At 42.1% G+C, this 21,704-nt stretch overlaps 1 protein-coding gene across 3 annotated transcripts in view; it reads left to right on the top strand.

Moving 5' to 3' along the window:
* The window catches only part of LOC117743978 (gamma-aminobutyric acid receptor subunit gamma-3-like), a 64,214-nt gene that overhangs the window by 2,979 nt on the left and 39,531 nt on the right, over positions 1–21,704 (top strand). For all 3 annotated transcript variants that reach the window (XM_034552001.1, XM_034552010.1, XM_034552020.1), the window contains one exon: positions 17,991–18,058. In XM_034552001.1, the coding sequence (XP_034407892.1) occupies positions 17,991–18,058 (68 nt within the window). The remainder of the gene's footprint in view (positions 1–17,990; positions 18,059–21,704) is intronic.

Raw genomic sequence — 21,704 nt, 5'->3', positions numbered from 1 at the left:
TCGGGGGCTTTTCCTGGACTTATCAAACTGTTGTGTAACGTTACCTTTTTAGTTTATTAATCAACGTTAACTACCTGTCAACGTCAACGTCACGCGACCACTTCGTGCTTTTTAAGTCGGCTAAAAACACAACGGGACACTGGTGAGTACACGTTTCGTTAAATTGACTATTAAGTGTTGGACCATTGCTTGGATACTTTGTGTGTTGTGTAATGGATAACATGTGCCGGCTCGTTTCTCTTATGGTTTCTATATGTTGTCCATTAACGACCACGTCGTGTAGGCGGTTGGTGCACAAGATTCTTCCAGAGAGGCTGAGAGTTCCTTTTTAGCGGAGGCGAAGTGCCTCCAAAAGTCATTCATCACCGTGGTTACGATTACCCATCATTCATTGCATTTAGCATTGTCCTTCAATGTAGCATAGCTTCCACTTACTGCGATATTTCCCCTACAGTTATGGAGAAGATGTAATTACAGTATATGCTGTTTTGGTTGTTGTTCATGAACAACCTGCATTAGTTAAAGAGGGATGTGAGAAGCATCTATGGAGGTCGTATGAACAAAACAAAGAGCTAACATATATATATATATATATATATATATATATATATATATATATATATATATATATATATATATATATATATATTGCAGCATTAGATTGTTAATGTGGTTGCAGCTATGTGTGTGACATTTTGTAGCTGGTTTAAACATATATACAATGAGGTAGTTTAACCCCCCCCTCACCAGATACATCTGGAAGTCGTGAGATGATTTATAGATGTGAATACATTGGATTCTTTTCCCTGTTTGTGCCTCAAACGCACACATTTTATTCACAAACTGACGCTGTCAAACGCCACTTAGGAGAAACTTCTGTCCCTCAGCTGCAGGACCCGTGGGTTTGAAGTCAAATTAAGGTTTATTAAGGCTTAATCCGTGACTACACTCTGCCCCTTGAAGTTGCCGCCTTCAAGTCGGAAGGACTTTCACTTGTAACGGTGTCAGCTGGGTTTTTAGTAGAGTTGCGCTCACGATGAAGTTTCAAAAGGCTTTTTGGAAAGACCGGTGGGAATGCTTATCGCCAGATCATTGCAAGTGTTGATTTGTGTTCTTAGGTTATCTGCGAATGACGGAGGCCAGCGCTCAGCTTTCACAGGCAGTAACCTGCTGGTGGGAATTTATTTGTTTGTTTTTTATTTTCACCTCCGGGCCGGCGGCTTGCTCGGCTCGGCTCGGCTCGGTTCAGTCGGGGTAGCGGTTGGGGGAATCTCCCTCTAGCGCCGTTCCCATAATTAAGGATGAAATTTGGATGAGATCCAGTTGATAAACCTCCAGCGTCGTCCATGAAATGTTAATGTCGTAGCAGGATAATGTGAGGCAGCGGAAACACGCAGGCAAAAAAAAAAACAAAAAAAAACACACACACACGTAGAGACTCACACACTCGAGGATGACGCTGAGTCAAAGACAGATCTGGGACATTTAAATCATTGTAAAAATGGATTCAGTTGAGAAGTGCTGCAATGAATCTCTGTGACACACAGACAAGTACACTCACATAGACAGCCAGCTTCTGTCAGAAGTCAGAGGAGTGGGGCTCATTTCCGAGATACACCTGGATTTAGTCTAAATCAAAGTAATCTTCTTCACACATACATGCACACTATATCAAACAATGCTTTTTTTCTCCCCCTGTTTGCCTCACTTTTAAATGTAAGCAACTTCTCTGCGGTTCTGCTTGTTAATATGCTGCTGGCTGTTGAACCAGAGCACAAACTGTTGTTTTAAGCATATTTCGAGATTTTCTGTATTAATTGGCCATTAATTCAATATGAGAAGTGTGTTTGTATCTCACAGTAGAAGCTCACTTCTTTGGTGGAAAACAGCCTCTCTAAGCTGAAACAAAGTAGGGGGAGACTGGAGCTGGTTGTACCGCTGGTTAGATAGACCTTTACATTTCCTTTGTTGTGTTCGACCTTTTCTAAATCTTCATTTTGCTGCATTTACACAACCACTTGCAGCAATGTAACGCAACAAATTGCCGGTACTTGTGCGTAGAGCCTACGCCTCGTGATGATGACATTTAGGCTACACAGACCCTTGTGGACGCCAAACCAATACGTTTGGTTTTAGGGGTGCTGACGATTAGCTGTTTCCCCCCTCCGTCCATTCTTTATGTTAAGCTAATCTTCTGCGCTCTGTAGCCTCATATTTATTGTATGACCATGAGATTGATATCTATCTTCTAATCGTGTTTTCCAAGTATAATTTTTTTGTGCACTTTAAACGAGTTTTGAATGCAAATGGTATATTATGTGAAATGGATACTTTCTCATGTATTCTGTTATAAAAATTCTGTTTGTCAGAACCAGCTTTTAAAACTAGTAGCTAAATTATACTTTGTATTTTCAAAATGGTCCTTCTAAACCTGCTGGTATTGGCAATCCAATGCACATCTGACGATGAATACAATGTCAGCACTTTCACTTTTTTGTCTTTTATTGTTAAGATTTTGTCTTTATTAATTTATCTTACTTAGGAATCTTTCAAACTGTCAACAGTACATTTCTAGTCCCACTGCAGTGAAGCAAAGCTTACAGAAAATGGGAGAAGATGCCCAAGATGCAACGTATAACAGGGTTATTATCTTAGTTCCCGTGTTTGTTTCCCCCCCGTCTCTTCCAGTCCCGGGAAGTCAGCAGTGAGCCTAATTTTCATATAAAGTGTGTGACTGGTCCACTTGTGAGAAGTCCCCCCCGGAGCAGAAGTGTTGAGCTTCACCTTAACCGATAAGAAGCAGTCCGCCTTGGATGAAGATGAGATGCTTTTGTGTCCCTATTGTGTCACTTTTCTTTTGGATTCAGAGTGTGATCACTGCGTGCGCTTGTGTGCGATCCCCGTGCACTGCGCGAACACGTGCGTGTGCACGAGTGCGTCAGCGCTTGCGTGTGTGTTCACCAGGGATTCGAGGACAAAGCGGGTTGAAGCAGTTGGTTAATGCACATGTACTGTTTGAGTTTGAGAGCCAGGGAGGATTTCAAGATGTTCCATTAAGGTCTGAGCCTCGCTCTGAAAAAATGAATACAAATATGCTACAGCAGTCCTCCATCAAGTAAAAACTATATATATATATATATATATATATATATATATATATATATATATATATATACATACATTCAGGCAAGGTTAAAGTCTTGAGCCCACAAGCAACCATCTTTGTCAAAAGACTATTACAAACAGGTCATGTAAACATCAACACACAGACACACTGTAGTTTTGACTCACAATAGAATACTCACGAGAGCAAAATATATATTAAGTAAGTATATGCTGAAAATAGTCCCTAACAAATGCTGTATTTAATGCTGTTTGAGTAACATTTGCCACAATCACTAACTTCCTGAACACCGACCACCTGTCCCCTTCTCCTCATGTGGTGTCTTTGTCCCGTCGTCACGTCTCCCACTACTTCTACTCCTTTTAGTTAGCTAGCTTGATGAATGAAACCCCTTGTTGATGTACCGACACATACCGGTGGTTCTTTACAGGAAAAAAACTACCACTAGGGATGGGTATCGTTTTTTTTTTTTTAGATACCAGTGCAAACTTTTTAACTTCAAACTATGAACAATAAGAACAGTTTACAGTATACTTAAACAAATATAAAGAAATACAAAACACACACAAACACTCTGTATACAGCTTCAAACTTCAGCAATTCTTTTGCAGAAATATGAACATATTTGGCACCTCCTGAAGGACCGAAATCTGCATTGCGTTTCGGTCCGGTACCATATTGGCACCGGTTTTCGGTACCTGATCCTAGTTGCTTCGCAGCAAATGGTGCATTTAACAGCAGCAGCTGTTTGTTTTGCTATAAAAAAGGAAGCACTGGTGGATCTAAGCAGCAATAGACGTTGTGGCTGAAAAGACAAGGACATTACCCTCATGGACAGAGAGGCAACAGAAAATCCAAGGAAGTCACGGTACTGATCGCAAGAGAAATTAGTTTGCTCAGAAGTTGGAGACCAAACATCTGATTAAGCCAGTGGTTCTCAAACTTTTTCTGTCACGCCCCACTTTGGAAGAAGAAAAATGTTCATGCCCCATCGCCCCAACAAAATGGTCTATGCTGACTTTTTTTTATTGAAATAACTTTTTGTGACTCCTCCATCTGTGCTTTTTCAAATGATAGAATAAAGAAAATTGCAATGTGCAATCACTTTGTTAGGACAATGCAAATACAGTTATATATGTGCAAAAAGGCACACTGGCAAAGAAATAGATTATTGGGACTGGATATCTTTTCTAGATAATAACAATAAGTGTAACCTGTGAAAAACTAAACAAAACAAGTTCAAATATTTGGCAATAATGCGTTTTATACTGCATACATTTTCAAAACAATAACGTGCAACCTGTGCAAAGCATAATTAGTGCAGATATGTATGTCATGTTTTATTAGTGATTGCAATGAGCCTGCTTTCCACTACAAATCTTTTTGAAACGGGCTTGCAGGCTTCATACGGCCACTCTCAATTCATGCTCAATGTTGAGCTTTTGTTTTGAAGGGCAACAGCAGAAAAGCCGATCTCAATTCATGCTCAATGTTGAGCTTTTGTTTTGAAGGGCAACAGAGAATAATCTCGGCGCATGCACAAGTGTAACGTAAACATGTACACAAAGGTACAGGTATTTCAACATGTATTTATTAATGACTTTATGTCCTCTCGTTTCCCCAATCTGAAACACAGGTAGCAGCATGAATCTCTGCCTGTCTGACTGACATCTCTCAGTGGATGTCTGACTGACATCTCTCAGTGGATGTCTGACTGACATCTCTCAGTGGATGTCCGCACACCACCTGAAATTAACCCGGACAAGACTGAACTTCTCCTCCTTCCAGGAAAAGGCTCTCCCACCCACGACCTGACTATTAACTTCAACAACTCAGTGCTGGCTCCGACTCCGACTGCCAGGAACCTCGGTGTGACACTCGACAGTCAACTCTCCCTGACTGCCAACATTACCGCAATAACACGCTCCTGTAGGTACATGCTGTACAACATCAGGAGAATACGACCTCTTCTCACTCAGAAGGCGGCACAGGTCCTGGTCCAGGCTCTGATCATCTCACGGCTAGACTATTGCAACTCCCTCCTGGCAGGTCTACCTGCTAATGTCATTCGACCTCTACAGCTCATCCAGAATGCAGCTGCTCGGCTGGTCTTTAACCTCCCGAAATTTACCCACACTACTCCGCTCCTCCGCGACCTTCACTGGTTACCGGTGGCCACCCGCATCCGCTTCAAAACATTGGTACTTGCGTACCGTGCTGCGAACAGATCGGGTCCGGTCTACATCCAGGACATGGTCAAACCGTACACCCCAGCCCGTTCACTTCGCTCGGCTACTGCCAATCGGCTTGTAGCTCCGTCACTTCGAGCTAAACACTCAACGAAGTCACGACTGTTTGCTGTGCTGGCTCCTCATTGGTGGAACGAGCTCCCCATTGACATCAGGACAGCAGAAAGTCTCTACACCTTCCGTCGCAAACTAAAAACACATCTTTTTCGACTATACTTTGAATAGGGAAGGTAGAGCCGTAGTAGCACTCTAGTAGCACTTAAATGTCTCTTACCGATAGCACTTTGTAGTTTAACACTTTAGTAGCACTTAAATGGCTCTTACTGATAGCACTTTGTAGTTTAACGTTATTGAAGAAATTGTACTTGCTTAAATCTTGTTGTTCTGAGTTTGGACTCATGGTTTAATGCACTTATTGTAAGTCGCTTTGGATAAAAGCGTCAGCTAAATGACATGTAGTAATAATGTAATAATGTCTGTGTACTTTGAACTTGTGTATTCAATAAAGGTCTTTCTGCATTTCCTCCTGCGCCCCACCTGTAATACCACTGCGCCCCACTAGAGGGGCGCAGTGGTATTACAGTTTGAGAACCACTGGATTAAGCCATTACCATTTTTAAGAAACTGCCCTTATTCAACATCTCTGGACTTCTTTTAAACCGGCCGAGGACTCACATTCCCCTGACCAGCGTCCATCGACCCTGACAGGGTGAAGCCAATCAGCGCTGACACGGAGGAAAATCTCTGGAATGTCACAGCGGGCTCCGGCTCTCCGCTGAAACAAAGTTTGGGCGAGCCGAGCCTGGCCATGGCTCACTGACCCACTACAGGCAGGAGATTTTAATACACACACGAGTGATGGAGTTGATGATCTAGACTGACTGACCAGGTCGTTGCAATCATCTTTCATGATTGCCTCCCTGAATATGTCTGGCAATTTGTGTATGTGGGTGGGAGTGAAAAGGAAGCGGCTGTGTGTGTGCGTGTATTTCAATGGGAGACGTGTGTATAACTGTAACCAAATCTTATTCATAAGACGTGTGGTCAGTGGTTTCCTTGCATACTTGTAAACACAAAGTGTGTGTGTGTGTGTGTGCGTATAATGAGGAGGACTTTGATTGAGATAAAAGCCAGGTGTGTGTCAGAAATATTAACCAAAGCTGCTCAGACATGATTGGTTTGTAGCCGTTTCCTGCTGCTCTCTCGTTCTCTTTCCGTCAGTTTCTCTGTCTCCCTCACTCAATCACCTCTCTTTTGTTGTGTCCCACCCCCTACTTACTATCCATCACTGTATGTTGTTACATAATTCACGTCAGCGGTCCAGATTTGAGGCTTTTTGGAACCCAAGCAAAAGTTTGACCCACTTTGCATCCTATATTAAAACCTCATGGATCTGATTCAGAAGTCATGTCAGATTCAATCACTCCAGGGCGAAGCGCGTGAGGAGGAGGGGGGGAGCGGGGGAGGGGGTTAAGGCAGTGCAATATTTGGTCTCAGTGGATTCTACTCGTATCTTTGCTCAGTATATGCCAGCAGCCCTATATTGTCTCCTTGTTTGATGAAGGATTTAGATGTATCCTTTGTTTTATTAAAGAAACCAGTGGAAATCAGATCTAACCGTCTTTACTTAGAAAGTTCCGGCTGGGTTTGTGTTCTTTTCTGTATCCCACTGCCAGAAATATCAAGGAGGTGTTTGTCTTGCGCTCAAATGCTGTGATTGTATTGTTACTGAAACAGAATGGGAGTGGATGGAAAATGGAGGAAGCAATCGGGTCCTTTTACTCAGGTGAAATTTCAAAAACATTGTACAAATTTAAAAAAAAAATTAATTAAAAGGATAAAGGGTGCAGCTGCAAAATCTGCTTTTCTTCCGTATACCAGTGACATGATGTCGATGTACTTTTGACTGTTGTACTGATGGCTTTGGGGAGTGTTGTTTAGTTCCTGTTCAGTTTGAATGAAGTGTGTTTTTATTATGAGTTTACAACGCAAGTCCGAGGTGTGCGATTTGCTTTTTCCTGTTTTTAGGTGTAAGAATAGAAGGACATTTTGTGATTTTATTTAGTTTCTTTATGAGAAGTAGCAAAATACAAACTCCCTGCCCTCTCACAATGCATCCTGGTACATGTAGGCAGAGACTTCTATGGTGGATTTAACTATATATATATAACACCTGTGATATGAAGCATTTCTGGCACTTTATACTTTGGTTTATTTGATAAGGGACAGTGCACATTAATACAAACATTTCTGTAAATGTGAGTTAGCCAAGAGGCTATTTTTCATCTAAGGCAGAAATGTTACAAACCTAAAAACAGAGATAAGATTACATATACAAGGTTTATACAATATTGACGCTTTTCATTGGGTGCACAAACAATGAATAGTGAGTATCATCATTCAGACAAGACATTCTAACAAGACATGCAATACAGAGACTCACAAATTAAAAACACACACAGCAAATAAAACAAGGGTGTTTTAAGTGTGTTAAAACGGACAGAATAAAAACATCCATGTCAGAGGCACAGAAACATAAAAGCAAATATATAAATTGTTTCGTTAACTTTCAGCCTTTTGTTTTGACCCTTTTTAAAGGCAGGATTTAAAAAATATTTTCGTTGAAATTCTCATCCGGCATTCATAATATTAATTTTAAGGAAGTGGCTTTGAAAGGAGGGCTGAATGGACAGGCTGCGAATGTTGCTGACTTGGCGACTTAATTGCAAGTTTAATTGCTGCTCGCTACTTTCCATGGAAAAGAGTTGTCAACACTGGTGTGGGTTCTTTGGTTGGGGTCATTTTTTTGACCTGTCTTAAAGGAAGAGCCCCTCCCAAAATTGAAGCATTTCCACTGGAGTAAAATAGTTGCTCTCTCCACCTCTGTCTCAGATTTGGGTGGCTTTGAGGCTGACTTGGTCCTGGCTGGCCTCCTCTCCTTGATCCTCACAGAGGTGACATTTGGCACAGCGGTGACGCCTCACCAGCTGAAAGGACGATTCTCCGCCGAGCCCCCTCAATATTTCAAGTCCAGTGACATTTCATTAGATGAAGAGGAGTTTAGATCCTGGCGAACACTCCACCTCGCGTCTTAGGTAACCAGGTTAGCCGAGTTGACAATCGCCTGCGGGTGGGAGGTGCAGGAGCTCCGGACACACAAGCTGTGGACGCAGCAGATGGGAATGGTTACACACTTGCAGACGCACACACAAAAGCTGGAGGATGCGGTAACCTTTTAGGAGCTCTGATGTAAATGTCTGTGTGTGTGTGTGTGTGTGTGTGTGTGTGTGTGTTGGAGAGGCTTAATGTCTCAGGATTAATATTGTTTTCCTTGAGTTTTACACTTACGATTTACCCCCCTATAACACTTTCGTAATCATGATGGAACATTTGAGATCAATCGAATCCGCTTTACAGCCAATCAAATGCCATGTGACTCTGACTTCAGCCAATGACTGAGCTTCATTTTTCAAAGTCAGCTGCAAGTTAAATGGTGGATTTTTTTCTTCTTTTCTTCTTCACATTGATATTGTGTATTGTCATGTCATATATTGAAGTCTGCCACAATAGTAGACTGCTTGTGGGATGTTACGTCGCCATGGTGATGTCTGCCCGTGTGTCGGAAGGCATTGTGATCATAATCACTTAGAGATAAGACGATCTCATTATATTTTTGAATTTCTTTTTTGGATGCATGGATTTTCAAATTAATACAGTGTCTTCTGCCATTATTAGAAAGGAAGAAAAGAAACGCGCATCCGAGGAGTCAAAATGCAGGCCATGACCAGATTTGTTGCTTCTCCTAAAATGTTTAATTCATCTCCAAAGAGGTTGTTGAGCGCCGTAAACCCCCTCGCCTTTCATTCCTCCAGCATCGCCGAGTTAATGACAAACCACAAAGGAATGGCCAAGCAATCGTGTCGCGCTTTAAAGCAGAGGGGCTGATACCAAAGTGAAGTGCATTAGGTGGTAATAAGACCATGCTGAGTCCAGATCATGGCTGACACATCTTTTATCCCTGTGAGCTCTAACCATTTAATCGATTTCCATCTGTGTCTCCTATGTCCACTCCACTCCCTCCAAAGCACCGGTAGTTAGCCGGGGATTTGGGGGGGGGGGGGGGGGGGGGGCGGCGGCGGACTTTGAAAACGTAGAAAGGAAAAGGGCGGCTTGCACCTGTGCTGTTTGTGTTTCTAATTAAGCGTGGTCATTCAGTGGAGCTGCTACGGAGAACAAGTCCCAGTGAGCATTTTGTTGGACCTGTTTTTTGTGTGTCATGCTGCTTTGGCGAGAATATTTATTTATGATTGCGTCAACTGGACACCAAGGCCGCAGGTGTTTGTCAACTCTCCAATAGCAGCTTTTGGGGCTTTGTGTCATGTGTGTAGAATGTGTGCATGTTTTTCATTTGATTATTACACAATAAATCCATACATAAAAATGAAATGCATGTAACAATATCCATTATTTATATATTTCTTTGTACGTTGACCTTTTAAAACCTCCATAAGATTTAACTTTACCTCATGCAATCAGAAAAACGGGGGTGTTACCTGCATGTTTTTGCCACTCTGGGGACATCGAATTTCACTGGAGACTGATGTGTCATCTATTCTGAAAGCCTGAAACGTCTAAAACCTCATCCTCCACACGATGAGCTTGTTCGGTATCAGGCAGTTTCCATTGTTGTGGTAGCACCAGGGGAGCAAAATATGCATAATTCATTGTTTACCTGACGGACACAAAGTCTAATTAAATCCAAAATGTCTCTCGCTGTGACGACTGTCTCCGATTGCTGAGTGTTCAAGTTGCAAAGTAGCTCGCATAGAAAGTCGCAATGCCCGTCACCAAGCACTGAACTCTCCTGTCAATCTCATGTCAGCGTACCAACATGTGCTGATCGCGTGAATGAGGCGCCTAGCGTTCAGTTTCTTCCCCCATCGAAGAGATCAAAGCCTTCCCTTTGGTCGTGGCAGACGTCCGAGGCCCATTTGCATTATTGTCAAACAATGTATTCCATCAAAAAGGGGTTTTGTTTTTGAGCACCACAATCCTCTCACGAAAATGACTCGCGCTCTCTCAATTCAATCAGTTCACAAAGTGACTAATGCAATAAATGGTCTGTATGCTACTCGTCCACCAGTGTGAGCAGGCATAAGAGCTGTTTACTTTATTAACAGAAATTGAATTGTGAGATAATTCATTTTTAACACCCTCCTCATTGCATGCTTAACTGTTTGCAGCCGCCCCCCCCCTCCATCTTATATTGCAATGTTATTGCTTGGTGTTAGCTGTGTGATTGCCTGGTGGCGGGCGATTCATAAGCACTAAGACCTTTCCCTTTGCCTGGTTATCATTAAACCTCTGAGGGAACAGCAATATCTTCTCTTCCCAGATCTATTGTATTTGATTCATGGAGCTGAGTACAAGTACAGCTAGTGCTTGCTCAGTCCACACCCCCAACATCCACACGGACGGTCAATATCTGTCCGATGGGAACGTCTTTTCATTTAGACTTGCATTACTTTTTACTTATGCATTCATGAAGCGAATATATGAGCTTTTATTGAATCCTCGACACTCGTGATGTCAACTTTAACTGTGACAATGCGTGTGCCGCAGCAAAGAAGTTAGTTCAGGTTTAAATAAAAAATTGCTCTTATTTGCTTTCTTGGCGAGAGTTAGAGGAGACGATCAAAACCACTCTTGTACGCTCGCTTAGCAAGAAGCTACTAATCCTGTCCTCCGTCCCCAAGTGTAAAAATAGCAAATTGAAGTTTTAAGGTGTGCTGTGATCTTTGCATCAAAGTAAAAAACAAAACAAATAGGCATACTTTCTAAAATGTCAAATCATTCCTTTTTAAGTTCCTCCAATGTGATTCTTTTTTTTTTCTCTCCACCTTTTCACAGCCATTTTATTTTCACACTGCAGGTCTGGTGTTATGACGCTGGTATTAATAACTTGCCGTACAGGTTCAGGCACAGAGGATAGAGCCCCTCTATTAAGACTGCTGGGTTCCCTTTGCTATGTAGCATCACATTTGTTAAATGAGGCCGTACCTTTTATCATTATTATTATGTTATTAATTGTAATTGTATGCTTTCATTCCACGGCTGGACTTGTCGTGTCTGCCAGAGGAAAGGAGGTCAAATGATCAAACAGTAAACATCACCCGCGTATGAGGGACTCCATTTTCCCAGTAGTTGGGTGACTGCAGCTGATGCCCCTCTCTGCGGGGCCGATGGCTCGCCCCAGCTTGTCCTGTTGGAGTGTGTGTGTGGGGGGGGCTGCCGAAATGTTAATAATAATAATTTTTAGCCTTTGCGTCTCCCTGCTTGCAAGAACCAGATGGCTTCTGTCTGCCGCGGTCGGCATGCTGTTTGAGTTATTTAAACATTTCTTTGAAACAGAAATAGTGTGGTTGGTGGAGTTAAACCCCAGTTTCCACCATTAGCTGTGCAGTTCAGGATACCACTTGCCCCGCCTTTCCACGGGTGTTGTTTTTACCACGTCATCTGGTATTTAAGCCTGGCACCTTGCCTGCGTGACTTGAGGAGACTGGAGACTGACAAGCTGAAGTTTGGGGCTCAAAAGTGCATGCAAAACAGCCGAGAGCTTTTTAAAGTTTTGTTTTCTTTCATTAACATCATTTTATGCACAACCTCCTTTAACTTATTATTATTATTATTGTTATTATACGTATTATTCGTAAGAAAATGTATACTTTTATTGATTTAATTAATAGAATACACTTCAATTAATTATTATGAAGTTTTATTTCAATACAACTGCTCGGTCATAAATTCCACCTTTTACAGAATTGATGGTGTTCAGTTTTTATGGACATTGTCTGAAAAGTATTGAGTTATATATTTATAACAGAGTTCATAGTTAAAGGGAATAGATAAATGGGCTACCTTTTTTTATATTGAGGCGTTTAAATTTTTTTGTACTTTTCATTTACATACACGAAGGGGGCAGACTATTGGTAACATCTCTGAATAAAGTGGGATTTTTCCATTGGCCAATACATATTTAATGGAGAGGTGTCTAGATTTTATTTAGTGCAAATCTACAAATGCACTGTCTGAATGGAAATTAAAAAAATACGTAAGTATTTGTCTGATTTTTACCACCTCTCCATCTAATTGTCTCGGTTTTCAACCAGACAAGGTGGGCTCTGACATTTCGCTCAAATGTTATGTTAATTCATCCATTATCTAACAAATCCATTTAAACAAATTCATTAACAGCTAGTTCAGAGAGCTTCTTATGTATATCAGCCAAGTTCTTTTTGGTCTTTTTTTTTTCTGGCACTTCTTGGCCATTTTGACATTTTTTAGAAATCAACCATTTGTGTGTGTGTGTGTGTGTGAGCCTCGAAAATGTACCGCTTTGCCAATGTGTGGTGCAGCGCCATGCTGGCTGAGAAGTGCTGGAAAAGACAGCGGAGAGCCGTCTCTCCCCTAGTGGAGCTGGTGCAGTCACATATACATATTAGGGCCCACTGTGCCCCATCACCACATCAGACCCATCACATCTAACTATATAGCGAGGTGTCCCTGTCCATCTGTGAGTATATCTCAAGTTCATCTGATCGACTTTACACTTGGCGGGTGTTCTGCTGGAGACCCCAGAGAGGGCCTTCTAGATTTTTAGACCAACATCATTGTATTTGTGTCTGCCATGCCAAAAGGGAGTTTGGGGAGTCCATTAAAAAAATTTTAAAAAAATGCTACACGGCCTACTTGTGATTAGGGGGCTGACACCAGAGAGCTGACACAGATATTCCTGTCGTCAGCCCATATTTACATTAATATGGCTGAGAAATACAGCACTAACTTCTGAGAACAGAAGATCGCTGGCAGATCTGCGTCCAGCATGGCTCCGTCAAACACACACTCCAGGAAAGCCTTGCACCCAGACAATAAATAGAATATAACAAACACAATATGATTATTTGGCTTATGAGGCACTTGTGTTTTATGTTTTAAATCAATTGCTAATTATGACCTTAGCAACGAGCATTTCTTATTGCAAAACGTTCATTTCTGCATTCTTTTATTTTCTATTTATGTGTCGTTTTATCTTTTAATGTTAAGTGTCAGTTTGTACTGAACCGAGTCCTGGATGTTAGTTCTATAAGGAACGTCGAAGGCGAGTATAACTTCCTCTTGTCGACGTCGTTTCAGCTTCATTAACTATAGCAGCAGAGACCGTATGTTCGCCACTGGAGGACTAGAGCTGCAACAGCTTTTCCAGTGCAAACCCAAACCAAAGGCATTGTGGGCTGCAGGCTGTTACACATACGAATGCTGGAGCGGAGAAGTCTTGCATGATATCATGTGTGATTTCTGTGGATGGGCTGTACCTGTGTAGCAGAGTATGGAGTGATGGATAATGTGACTAAATTCTTTGTGGATCCATAAGCAACTTGACTGTGGGAAAAGAGGCTGTGAGCAGACTGAATGGAACTGGAATAATCCAAACGAAGTGTATACAGTAAAGTGATCTGAGAAGGTTTCTGGATTCAATGCTCTTTTACATTTTGGGTCAACTTTAAATGCATTCAGCAACTTTTGCAACATGTTTTGTTCACAAAATTCAAGAATGAAGCATTTTGAATCCACTAGCGCTCTGATTCACACTTTAGGCTGGCTTCGTCTCCATAGCAACAGCAGCCGAGGCTCATAAGTATTGTATTTCGAGGCGTACACCATGGCTGACTGATAGACAAAAGATTCAAAGACACAATTATGAGCTCCGTGAAAACAACCTATAGGATTCTTAAACATTTCGCTAGTCACTCTGAGAGACATTGAGGATATTGCTGGAAGTGAAATTTCTTTGCAGCTCTCCAGCAGTTTGTTTTATGGTTCAGTTCTCACAGAAATTGGATGTTTCTATGGCAATTTTATTTAATGAAACTGATGCCAAACAGTCAGACACTTTGCCACCTAAGGCAAATAGCTAGAGGGATTTCAGTAATGTCGACGACTTTTGGTAAACAGGACATGACGAATTATTTTACAGCACATTTATTTTGAAAGTGAGACTGAAGATGTGAGGCAAACCCTCGGGATGGCATCTGACAGCCCACTGAGGTGGCACTCCCAGTACAGTGCTTCTCGGACTCTGAACATATGGGAGTTAAACGGTCAGCTGGGATGCGTGTGTGAGTGTGCAGGGGCTGACAATGCGTAATGCATTTGTCATGCCAGCAAGGCAAAGCAGGCATTAAAGCCCTTTCTTCTTAATCGAGGCCTACAGTGTAATGTGGTAATACAGATGGGGCCTGTCATGCTTTTCTGAAAAGAAAGACGAGGCGGAGGAAAATGAGCAACATAAAGAGAAGGAAGGATTCATCTGGTCTCTAGACTGGATTGTGGATCCTCCATTAGAAGTGGGAAAATTAGGTTGATCGATGGACAGGTTGAATTGTAAGAAGATGTTTTTAAGTTTCTTTCCGTATTGATCAGACGTCCATTTTCAACTTTAATTTTTCTCTTTGAGAGATGAAAGAGAACAAAACAAGCTCCCACACTCAAGTGTGAAGAAAAAACTGCACAGAAGGGCTTCTCTATCCTGAATGATCTCTTTTTACAGCAGTGTCATCATTACTTATGCACCATCCCACATGAATCTGCCATGCGTAACTTGGATATATGTCAGGTCGACTCAGCTTTTGTGCTGGTTGTGTTTGCTCAAAGACTCACAGACACACACTTCCAGGGAGACTTGTCTGTAGTTATTTCCTCGTGTATTGCTCCGGGAAGTGAAGACGGAGTGATTACTGTAACTCAGTCGAGCTGACTGTCTAAAACATGCCGTATGCTTTATTTTGAGTGTCATCGTCTACCTTGATTATCCACCGTGGTGTAAATTGAGGATGATTTCTCTCAGGTTGTCCCAGTTCCTGAATGCTGCTGCTAAGCTGAAACAGATCAGCTTTCCAGCCCATGCTTCCACTCCTGTGGTCTATTAAATTGTCTACATTTACTCTGCAAATGGGTCCCAAAGGTGGGACACTGTCACCGCGGATCCCTCCAGGTTTTTTTCCGCCCCATAATCCAAAGACCTGCAGATGAGTTGGACTAGCATTGCCCAAAAGTGTGCATCTTGTTTACCTCCGTCTAAAACTGGCGGCGTGTCCAGGGGTTTTCCCACTGCATGCTCGAATACCGGCCCCCCGGTTCCCCTCCGTGAACAATGACTGCATCTGTATTTTTCTGTGCTTTGTACATTTTGATTGTGCATTGTGTCGTGTGGGCCGTCAATGCCAGATTTCGCCAAATGGACAACAAAGATTGGATTCTCAGCTTGAACTTGGGCGTGATGCCCATGCAGTAGTGGTGCCAGACAGTACTCCAAAGACGGTTAGAGATGTCCAGAAGGAGGAAACCCTGCTGTTACTTGAACATTATTTAAAGGCAGAATGTACAGTATGAATGTCTTCTTGCATCATAACCTGTTGGTGACCACCGGGTTCTTTTCACCGCCACCGCTGTGTTTTGGAATACAGATTTCTACCTAAAGATCACAGAGAACGTATCTGTAGGCAAACAACGAGGCAATGCTGAGAAATAGACAAAAAAATAATAATCGTAATAATTATTTCAGAAGCGCATCTGCATTGTTGTCCCTTATTGTCCAGTTGGTGGAGCAGAACATGCTGCTGGAAACAAATCAAAACTTCCCAGCAGGCCTTCGCGAACCAAAACCATTTGCATCAGTGGCCCAGCACAGCGGGTCCCTGGAGATATAACACGCAGACGTGCACACGTCAATTCTGCTATTCATATCAACATCCCAGAATGGCATGACTGGGGAGATAATGTCGTAACGAGTCTTCAATATCAGCGAACCATTAAGAGCCGTTAAATGGGTCATCGTGGGTCATGGATTCACTAAGGAGCCCCCCTCCAAAATGTGTCAACTAACATTATTGGTTAATTAATACAGCGCTGTCTGTAGATAACCAAATAGATTCCAATTAAAGTCGCCGTTTTATTAATTTTTTTCCTCACCTTCCTGTCGACCTGTTTTTGTGCCGAGAAGATTTACTTGAGGATAATTGTTCTTTTTCTCAGCAACACCCTGCTTCGTATTCACACTTGGAAGCTGCTCTGTAAAACAGCAGACTCCCTTTTGTTGAATAGCGAGCAGCTTTACCGATCGAGGTCAGGGGTTAAACTCACCGCTCACAGACACCTTTTCTGTAGGGAAGGAGGAGTATAAACATGCAACGTTTAACATCGTTTTGTGGAGGGGGTTGCAATCTTCTGTAACATTGAAGCTGTGCTCTTAAAAGGATAACGCAGCCACAACTCTTGAAATTATAAAATATCTTGCGTGTGCACGAAGCACAGCTTGTTTGTTTTTTTCCGACAAGACTCCCCGCTTCCACAGGGATTTTTTAATATATTATTTTTGACAATGCAGCACCTCTATAGCGGAACATCTGCCCTTCTGGTGCAAAATAATGACAGTAAAAGGCGAATCGCCCTCCTCACGTCATCCACTTTCCCTGCTGGGCCACAGATTCCTGGCACGTCCGATCCGAAGTTCACAAACATGCAATAACAATATAAAACTATGACATGCTTGACCTCATTCTAGATGCTGTAACTTAAGCAGATCAACCTTCATGTGCACTATGGTCTGAAAGAGGCTCTGCAGTTGCTGTGTTCCATAGGACTCCAAAGGGAGATGAGTGTTTGTGTGTCCAGCCGTTACAGAAGGCCACAGCGATAGGTGTCTGTGTGTGTGTGTGTGTGTGTGTGTGTGTGTGTGTGTGTGTGTGTGTGTGTGTGTGAGGGGTGAGTCATTAGATTTAGAAGGGGCAGTGAGAAAGAAAACGTCCTGCTGTGTGGCAATAACATAATTAGTGTTTACTGGATACATCATGTGTATTCTGAGAAAATAAGTTATGTGACATGAGCGTCCAAGAACACGACGTATTGCCTTTCTCCGAGGGAACCAAAAACCCATGAAAACCTATTTCTCTTTTACTGTAATGAATTTCTTGCCCTCGATGGACTGGCGGCCTGTCCAGGGTGTCCCCTGCCTTCGCCCTATGTCAGCTGGGATAGGCTCCAGCGCCCCCGCGACCCTAATGAGGATAAGCGGTATTGAAGATGGATGGATGGATGTAATGAATTTCTAAGAAGCAGCATTTAGGTCTGGTACCGTTCCACATTTCTGTTGCTCCATTTTTAAAAAAATCTTTTTTTTCTTCTTCCTGGAATCAAATGGTGTTGCCAAGTAAAATTAGCCAAGACCCTACATACTCCCTGGATAGGCTATTAATTGCCATGGTAACACGTTAACAGCTCCAGGAAGCACAGTGCAGCCTTTACTGATTTCCAAAGTAAATCTTGCCTTTCTGGGGGGGTGGGGAAGGGGGACTCATTGTATTGGTTAAGGTGACATTGAGTGACAAAAAACATTGTTTTAAACTTGATTATTGATTTTATTGTTTGCTCTGGACGCATAACAGCATGAAAACAGACAAATGACACATCAAATAAAATGATTGCGTGTATAAATGTCACATGTCACACTTACAATATGTGCAGCTACCATCACTCACTCTTCTCCCTTCTGCCTCTTGCAGTGAAAGCTACAGTCATCGATGTGGGCATATATGTCAACAGCATCGGGCCTGTGTCATCCATCGATATGGTGAGTTAATGTCTTTTTTCTGTATTCCACACACACACAAACACATTTAGCCAAGCATGAGCATCATCCTACGTGAATGCCTCAATCAATCGTGCTGTATGTGGAGGTCGAGTTGGCCACCGCAGCTGTTTCTGTGCTAAAAGAAGCCAGGAAAGACAGGTGTGTACTCTTTGTTCACGTCTCGTGAATCGGCTCGGATTAGAGCAACCGAGTGCAAAACAAAGACGAGCAGAGGAGACTTTCTCTGAGGTAAAAAAAACCCTGTGTTTTTTATTTTATTTAATTGGCCATGCAGATGGTGAGGTGGTGAATTGAAGTCAGATTGTATAATGAAGCCTCTCAAACGTTTAATTTCCTTTCAAGGGATAGTTTTTGGGGTTGGGCTGCATGAGGCACTTATCCATCGTCGGTGTCGGCACGACCCCAGTTGGGAGACGGAGACACACGTTTTGGCACAGCAGCAGAGCAAAGCACTAAAAACAATCCATACCACTTTAAGTGTCCGCTACGCTATGTTTAGATTATGTCCGCCGGTTAACCTTTCCGCGAGGCAGCTAGACGGTCTATGTTTCAGATCAAAACGAAGCCGCAAAGCCACCAGACTGGGAATTCTGTTAATGTCAACATTGCGTGCAGGTGTGCGTATGGATGCCATATTTTGGCTAATGTGCGCATATATACATTCAATATGGATAAATAAGACCCCTGGATATGGATTGTTGCATATTTAAATATATAAGGCCTGATCAGATGTCATAGAACATATGAAATGCTGAAACTAAAAGCCTTAGTGAAATGCCTGTAGACTAAATGCAACCGCTGTCAACAAACTCACACAATATATTTCTTCTGCTTGGAAATTCTCTTAAAACATCATTAATGTGTTGCTTTGAAAATGCTGAGTTAGACACAATAATGAAAGCGTTTATCTCTGAAGTCGCCATATCACCAGATGTTGAGTTGTGACAGTTGCCTGGCAACGATAAATATTCCAAGATATAAAAGCAATTTAGCCTTTTTTCTTTTACTGTCAGCTCTGGCCTGTGACTTATATTACTTCAGACTTCATCTGCTCAGAATTAAATTACCCAAAGAAAAAAATAATTAGTGCATGAATGTGCTGCACTCATTTATGTGCAATGTTGTGCATGTCTTTATTGTAATTTTCCAGAAATGAATTGATAAAATAAAAAGATGTTTAAAAGTTAATGTCTACTGGTAAGTAAGAGAGTGAGCATGTTTACAACGTATTTCATAAAGATGGAATTCAGTTATTCCAAAATTGGTTCATTGATGCCAGATCGTTACTATACAGCCATTTAGCATAATGCATTTAGAATACCTTTCAAAGTGCAATTGGGTAAATTAAATTTGGGATGCAAAATGGTGTAGTTGAACTGTAGAAGTTGTTTGTGTACTCTAGACTCAGAGGAGCCAACAAGAGATGCACAGTCACTACAATACTGTCCACTTTGTAGTCCCTGCTTTGTAGTTGTAGTTTCCTGACCTATTATACACCCATTCACATGAGGGAGAGAGTGACAGAAAGAGAGAGATGATCGAACTGCGACCTACACAGGACATCAGTGATGTCCGTACTAGCAGACGTCCTGTTCTGTTGCTCTTCTCGAGGCTGCTTTCAGTTTTTCTTTATCTGATCCAAGGGTCTCGGGATAGAAGATTGTAAAGCCCCTTGAGTCAAATTTGTAACATCTGAGGCCTTAACGTAGCGGCCATACTATTCTATTGAATTGCATTACATTGAACATGTGTTGCTTTTATCGTATCAACCACCTGTAGGTTGTGAATTGCACAATAAAGGGGTAATTCACAGCCGAATGGCCACTGCTCCAGCTGAAGCCCCTGCAAGATAATTCAGTGAGTAGATAGGAGGCTCTTCATAACACTGAAGGAGCTTATTTCACCATGAGGACTTTCTTCCCTCAGAATCCTGCTTATTACATGGCTCCTTACAAAAGACATCCATCAATTGACACTACAGATAAATCTGATTCTTTATTTCAAACTAAAGCCACCGAGGACCTTAAAAAGCAGGGCTGTCTGCATCAGTAAACAGCTTTGTAGTAGAAGTGAGCGGGTATGAAGAGAAATCAACAAAATGGACCAGACGCCCATGGCTAAATGGGATGAAATGGTCTGGGCAGACCTCAGATTACTTTTCAATGGCTAATCAGAATTGAGTGTTCAACAAAGCTGTATAATATTAAGCAAAGTGGCATATTGCCACTCTATATTGTAGCTGGCAGAGGTACAACGCACACGGATAGGAAATAATCCTCAAAAGAAGATGAATCTCAACAGCATCACAAAAATAAACCAATTTATAATTTGCACTTTAACTTAAAAAAAAAAAAACAATTGACTTGAAACACCCAGTTTGCAGACTTCTGAAGTGGAGCAGATGGAGAAGTCGGCGTTACACCAACAGATGTCTTAGAAGATCGTGTTGCCACAATCAACCGAAGAGCTCTGTTGGCGTTACGTTTGAGCACAGGCAGTTAATGCTTGGCAGAGCGTTCAGTGTGAAGTTACCGTCGTGTACCTTGAACGTTGGCAAAGAATGAATCCATTCACTCTTCAATGATTACAGGACCCAAAAGAAGCCAAAGTAGGGAACCCAGCACTGAGCCGACACGAGCAGGGTTGCATTTAGATTCATTGATTTTCACAAATTGCTCTCTTCAGCAGTTGTCAGCTTAAATAAAGCTGACTGATTCTGTGTTTTGAGCTGAGCTCGACCAGAACACATTCGGGTGAAATAGATCGGCGATGCTCAACTGTCCTCATTATTTTCCATGAAGTCTGCTGGAAGGTATTTCAGGTAGCCCCGTGCTCTGATTAATTTGGCATGCAGCTAACACACCTCTCAGACTTCAATCGATTTTTATACTTAAAATGATAACAGACACTGCCCATGTTCATATGATTCCTGAAAATAGAACTAGACATCAAAGCCGTCCCATTGTCCGCTCGTATGTTTCAAACCACACGATTAGGTAATTTATGAGAGTTGAAGTAAGTCAATTCTGATATGTTCACACTCAAAGCCTGGTGCAGATCAACCAGCCGACCCGTCATGAGAGCCAATCCTGTCCAATCACTGTTATCAGGACAAACTTCCAGGGGTTTCGAGACACTTGAGATACTTGTTTTCCTGGTTGCTCGGGCCTTGTTTTAGTTCGGTGTTGCAGCAGGAATGTGTGTATCCAACAGACACTGCAGCAGTTCCTCGGGCATAAAAGTACGAGTACTTATGGAACATCAGTCTTTGAGTCGCATGCATTTGAATTTGGATGGAAAGCATTCTTAATTTTTTCCCGAAACATTTGGTCTATTTCAGGATGTCCTTGTTTCCTATTTATAAATGGAACTAGCTATGCAAATCATGTTTATTTTAGCATTCATTTCAAGTGAGAAAATCTCATAATTGTACACTTTACTTTAATTTCTGTACTTTGTCTTTTTAAGTCATGTAGGCTCTTTGTCTGTTATTTCTGCAGGACAACCCCCCCTTCCCCCCCCTCACATACACACACACACCAGGAGTGATGGAGTTGTTGTGTATTAAAATCTCCTGCCTGTAGTGGGTCAGTGAGCCATGACCGGGCTCGGCTCGCCCAAACTT

This window comes from Cyclopterus lumpus, chromosome 2, assembly GCF_009769545.1.
Source record: "Cyclopterus lumpus isolate fCycLum1 chromosome 2, fCycLum1.pri, whole genome shotgun sequence".
NCBI lineage: Eukaryota > Metazoa > Chordata > Actinopteri > Perciformes > Cyclopteridae > Cyclopterus > Cyclopterus lumpus.
This window is presented reverse-complemented; position numbering and strand designations above follow the sequence as displayed.